Below are 6,163 nucleotides of genomic sequence, written 5' to 3'. Positions count from 1 at the left end.
TGAAATATCCATAGTTAATAAAAACAAAAAAAAATTAAGAGGGACAATTCTTTGTGAACTGAACTGGATTGAAATCCCAGTTTGAACGTGAAATTGCTTCATCTAGAATCCACTTAACTTTTTATGTGAACACACCCAGACAAACACGTCCTCAGTACAAATTCTCTCTTTTAATGGCTTCCAGGATGATAGTGTTATTTATCAATAATACTATTAACAGTAAAAGTAACAGGCTTCCTTTAAAACTGAACAGAGGAACAGATAGTGCTAAGACTTCGATGTCTTGGTGTCGAAATGCTTTGAAAACATTCCGACTCCCTGATAATGTTACAGTTCAGCTACATGTTCTCACGGTAAACGTTGGGGGAGAGGTTTATGAGAGCAGTTATAAAACAAGAAAGTAAATCAGGGAGTGCAAAGAGATGGAGGAATAAAGGAGGGTTCGCAGACAAGCAGTGGATTCTCTGTCAGCGTGATGAAGAGGAGATGGACCGATGGAGGCAAGCAAAGGAAACAACATGGAAGCAGAATTAACAACTCTGTGATAGACGTGGCCTCAGTAAACCTGAAGAACCTGTGTCACAGAGCTGCTTCTGTTGTTATTACATCATCATTTCATCAGGCCAATTAGAGACTCCACCTCTATTCTGTGTCTAAGTGACGTTTTAATTCATTCTAAGACTCTTAAGTTTCCTGCTTTAACGTTTACAAGTCTACGTGTAGTCATTGCTTATATTCAAAATGGAACTTTTATTTTGTAGGAGCATCTTTAAAAATAAAGATGCATTTGTGTATATGTGACCCCATCCTCACCCCTTACGTTAAGTTAACATAAAAACCATAAATGTTAAAGCAAGAAACGAATGCATAGTGACACTGGAATAAGTTTGGCAGACACATTAGTAAAATGATAAAACATAAAGTTATATTACATTTTATAAAATACATTTTGTTACTCCATTTTAAATAAAGACTAGGGAAATAAAAATATCATTTCATCAATATTTACTGTTAAGTTTGATAGTCTCTCATTTGAATGCAGTTTAAATTCATCTGTTTACAATAGGGTTTTTCTAAATATAAAAATGGACTTTACATATTCTGGTGGTACATGACACACTGCACACTCAGCTCCTCTATAGACACTCCTCCTCTCACAGTGTAGGAGTCATGTTTGGATAGGGAACATGTTCGTTCAGGATGTTGACCTTCCCTGAAAGTGTTGGAGAGCATCTCCCATTCTTTGGAAACAGCACATTTACAGTAAGTTCACTCCGCAGCACCCTGAGGCGAGCTATGGGGAAGTGGGCGGAGCTCCACAGACCCTAAATCACCACTCGAAGAAGCAGAACTTTGAAAGAAGTTTCCTCACACAGAAACGTCTCAATGTGCCGGCAGCAGAGGATCCCAGACTTTGGTAAAAAACGTATCTGCTACATACACATATATGGAATATATTGCTTTTACCACAAGAAAGACATTTTCCCATCTTATTGACAATACGCAACAATGGGAAAGTGGTCTGAAACTTTTGGAACCCAGTGTATATAACAATTCTAATATACACCAGTGGTTTAAACACTGGGTCAGTCAATAGGAACTCCATTTGTTAAAAAACAAACATATAGAAGTATAAATATATGCAATATAAAGATATCTGACTACACACATACACAGTGCCACCATAGATTTATCTATATATTTACAAGTGACGTGAATAAAATGGACCCTCATTCCCTTTAGTGTTAATGTCCTGAACACACACACGTCCGGAGGCTGATGCTGCAGCCACTGTGTGTTTCTCTCTCCAGTAACATTCCCAGGTGTGTGTCCTCGGGCGAAGTGCTCGCGTTGAGAAAAAAAAAAGGGGAGGGAGATGATGCTGAGGAGAGGCTGTGGGTGGGGGGGGACTTTATCGGTCCGTCCAGAGTCCTGCAGCAGCTCTGAGCTCCTCTGTCTCTGTGCTTCTCCTCTGTTTTCTCCCTTTGAGGAAAGAGGCCCGTGAAGTCACTCCAACATGGCGTCCAGCTGGTCGGCCAGGTCGTCAAACATGTTGCTGATGTCGTCCAGGATGTTTCCTGCTGCCTTCACGCTGCCGCTGCCGCTGAGGAGGAAGAGACAGGACAAGGTCTCAGATACAGAACGGAGAGTCAAGCTGTCCTACAACAAGTTATTGACGTAGAAAACACGCTCTGTAAGATTTTGATGTTGAATTTCCTCCATTTTGGATTAAAGCTTTTTTGCTACTTTATATTAATAATTATTCATTTGATCTGTTATCTTGTATCATCTTTCTTATTCATAAGATATCTTTGGGAATAATTGACAATTCTTTTAATACATATCAGCTGATATATCAGAATAGGAAATGTATTTGTTATAACCATCAGGCTCAAGTGTTTAGAGTTATAAATATAGTATGAAGAAATACATGAGCAGTTGTATGCATAGATATCATATATAAACACTAGATGTCTCGGCCGCGTTGCCGGCCAACAGAGTCGAACGTCACCACATGGCGGCCATCTTGCTGAGGGCGGCTCGCTCACCCATAACATTGTGTTGTAGTGGTGCGTACTTTTTAAATAACCATAACTTGCTCAATTTTCAACCGATTTTTAAACTGTTTGGTTTGTTATAAACGTCAGAGATGTAGCTATGACACTGCATACTTATGAATAATTATGTTATTTTTCTGAACAATTTAATAATTTATGCAGTGTCATAACTACATCTCTGACATTTATAACAAACCAAACAGTTTAAAAATCGGTTGAAAATTTAACACGTTATGGTTATTTAAAAAGTACACACCACTACAACACAATGTTAAGGGTGAGCGAGCCGCCCTCAGCAAGATGGCCGCCATGTGGTGACGCTCGACTCCATTGGCCGAGGCATCTAGCCTTATATATGTCTATGGTTGTATGCCTCTCTCTCGTACTTTAAGACGCCTGTACCTGCTTAAAAACCTATAGTTACTCTTCACTTTCACATTTCCTGGGATCTACATGTCCGTGACAGCCCTTCTGTAAAGCAGGCCTACCAACATGTGTGTGTGTGTGTGTGTGTGTGTGTGTGAGTAAAGATCAGGAGTGTTTACCTGTCCACACTGCTCCCCTGTGCCAGTTTGTTCTCCACCACTTTGAGAGCAGCCTCCAGTGACGTGCTGGTCTGCTCCAGCCTCTTCTGAGCCAGCAGCTCCAGACCGGCCACGCCCGGCTGAGCCCCCCCTGCTCTCCCGATCAGGCCCGGTAGCGCTGAGGCGGAGTAGGAGGGGGACGATGGAGCGACGAACCCGACACTGTGGCCCATACTGAAGTTTGTTCCTGTGGGACATGAAGAGAAGATGTTAGATTTTTTCTTAATGAGATAATTTAAACTTCTTTGGAAATTGTATCAGTGGTCAGTGTTACCCGCTGTTGATGGCGAGGCCGAGCCGTGCTGAGGGAGTCGCAGAGGAGATGCACACACACCCGCAGCTTTCTGTGGACTCTCAGGCTTGGACCCCATTGTCTGAGGAGGTTTCCCAGCTTTAGGACTGGGTATACAGGTGTGTGTGTGTATGCTGCCACCCAGCTTCGGTGAGACAGTGTGAATCTGTATGCTGGTTAGTTTAGGAATGGCTGTTTGTGCGCTGGCTCTTAGTGGAGAGGCTGGTGTCAGCGGGGTGGTTGGTCTGCTGTGAGCGGCTTGTTTCAGAGGACTGGATGGTTTAGAGAACACTTGAGGCTTCGGGCCTTTTCCCATGGAGCCAACTCTCTGGAAAATGCTTCTCAGAGGTTCTTCATCGCTCAGCGTCCTCAGGTCCCCTCTGGTGGGAGCGGACGCCTCCTCTGGCGTGGATGCGTCTTTGTCTTTGTTCTTGTGCCGTCTTTTCACCGTGTCAGACTCCTTCAGGTTGAACTCGGGGACCTCCAGGCCGTTTGGACTCTGGAGCGGATCCTCAGGAGGAGTCTTCAGATCAGCGTCTGCCTGGGGGACGAGTGCAACCCTGGGCCGCTGTTTGATGGTCAGGTTCCCCTCCTCAGCGAAGGGCAGGTGCTCACCTGAGCCGCGCTTTGGAGACGCGTTAGCACTCTTCGATACTCTATCGCTTTTTCTGTCTCTCTCCTTCTCTTCAGGTGTTCCCTCTGTAGTTCTGCTTCTATGTCTGTCAGCGTCTCCTTCTGCCCTCTCACTTCCTGTCCTCCTTAAGCCACTTAAGCCCAAGGCAGGGACAGGTTTTGTGTGCTGGAGGATGATGTGAGAAGGAATCGGTGAGTAAACAGGGCTGAAGACAGGGGTGATGGGGATGTGGGTCGGTGGAATGTCGATCCTCCTCGATGGACTGCTGCTGCCACTGCTGCTTCCTTCCAGCCTGGCTGCGATGCTCCTCACGCTGCCAACGCTCTCGATCTCCTGGCCTCCCATCCCCTCTGGCTCTGCCTCTTTCCAGTTTCCTGGTTGGCACGGTGGGCCGCCGCTTACCGAGCTCATCCTCTTCGGTGGCGGCGGGGGCGGCCCTTTGCGTCGGGAGCGCACGGCGAAGGAATGGCTGCGGTTGATCTGCCGCTGGGCCCCCATGGCGCTGGTGTGCCCGCGTCCCGGCCTGCGGGACAGCGTGGCGTAGGAAGGCATGGCTACAGAGGAAGCAGTTGAGCTGGACGGAGCAAGGTCGTCGTCCTCCGGCTCGCCGTCGGACAGGGCGTACCGTGTGAGGCTTTGGGCGCGTTTCTTGTGCGGGCCCCTCTGGGCGCCGTCAGCTTGGACCTGTCCAGGCCGGGGTCCCATCACGGGGACGGCCCCTGCCAGAGGCCTTGAGAGACCCTGTGGCGCCGCGCTGACGCCTCCTGCCAGAGCCTGCAGGTAACTGAAGGCCTTCTGTGTGGGCGACGGCTGTGGAGATGGAGAGGATGGTGAGGAGGACGGCTGGTGCTGGGGCTGGTAGAGGCGGTTAGACTGGACATGTTTGGCCTTGGGTGGAACAGCTGGGTAGGCAAAGCGAGGCATTTTGCTGGGGGTCAGCGGGGGTGTGAGGGGTGAGAAGGGGAGTTTGCTGGGAGTGGCAGACCGACTCTGGGGATCCCACATCTCGGTGGGTCTCTGTCGCCCTCGGCTTCCAGGACTTCTTCCTCCTCGCTTGACCTCCTCGCTCCCTCCACTCTCCAGACTCTCCTCAGACCGACTGGCTGCTCTGGCTGATGACGGCATGACATGGTGCTCATGAGAATGTCCAGAAGTTCCAGAATGCCCAGAGTGCCCAGAATTTCCAGAATTTCCAGAATTTCCAGAATTTCCAGAATTCCCAGAATTCCCAGAATTCCCTGAGCCACGTGACCGCACACTAATGCTCTCCTGACTCACGGACATTGCCGTCATGGCTGCTGCCGAGCTCACCCCCCTGATGCCGAATGCTTCTCCGGCTCCTCCGCCCGCCCTGCCTATCATGGCACTCTGCAGCTCAGCGCTCAGCTCGCTGTCCTGGAAGGAGAGGAGGGCCCTGGGGGTGCGAGGGGAGGAGCAGCAGGTGTCAGACGGGGCGTCAGAGAGTACGTGAGCGTGCACGTTGTGCATTGGAGGGTGTTCGATAGCCACCAGCTCCAGTACGCCGGGGGGCTTCCGTCTGAGAGTGCCACCTCCGGTTCGGTCGGCATTGTTACGAGAGCGCTGAAGGTCAGAAAGTCTCTTCACTGCCAACATGAGCTTCTTCTGATGACCTGAAACAAACGGATGACGTTAAAGCCTAAAGAGCATACAAGTCAGGTTTATGTAATAATTGGTAAACAGTAGGCAGCACAAGGTGGTTCAGGTGTTAGCACCTAGCAGCAAGAAGGCTCTGTGAACCTGTCGGCCTGCAGGACTTGTCTATTGGGAGAGGCGGTGGACTAGTGGCAGAAACTTGGACTATGGGCAGAAAAGGTCTCTGGTTCGACAAGGCACCTTACTCCCCTAACATCTGCACGGCTGCCCACTGCTCTGTGTGTCCTGCACGATGGGTTAAAAGCAGGGGTTAAATTTCCCCTTGCATGTGTCTGCATGAGTGTGCCTGTGCGTGTCTGTGCATGTGTGTGGGATAATAATAATTGTATCTCAAATTTGCCAGTTCTTCATCGCCACAGCTTCATTTGTGAAGTAATTGTGCGTAGATGTCAAAATGTTGGTCCTGTGATTGTCTGTTCAG

General features: G+C 48.5%; 1 protein-coding gene across 1 annotated transcript in view; it reads right to left on the bottom strand.

Annotated features, from left to right (window-relative positions):
* Window positions 1–155: 155 nt before the first annotated feature.
* LOC133028129 (caskin-2-like) overlaps window positions 156–6,163 on the bottom strand; it is a 52,185-nt gene continuing 46,177 nt past the window's right edge. Inside the window, exons 19-21 of the mRNA XM_061095323.1 lie at window positions 3,417–5,699; window positions 3,104–3,329; window positions 156–2,104 (exon numbers count right to left, since the gene is read on the bottom strand). Coding sequence (XP_060951306.1) covers window positions 2,008–2,104; window positions 3,104–3,329; window positions 3,417–5,699 — 2,606 coding nt within the window. The 3' untranslated portion in view covers window positions 156–2,007. The remainder of the gene's footprint in view (window positions 2,105–3,103; window positions 3,330–3,416; window positions 5,700–6,163) is intronic.

The sequence above is a fragment of the Limanda limanda genome, chromosome 21 (genome assembly GCF_963576545.1).
Source record: "Limanda limanda chromosome 21, fLimLim1.1, whole genome shotgun sequence".
In the NCBI taxonomy this organism is placed as follows: domain Eukaryota; kingdom Metazoa; phylum Chordata; class Actinopteri; order Pleuronectiformes; family Pleuronectidae; genus Limanda; species Limanda limanda.
The sequence above is the reverse complement of the archived record's forward strand: the minus strand, read 5'-3'. Positions and strand labels throughout refer to the sequence as shown.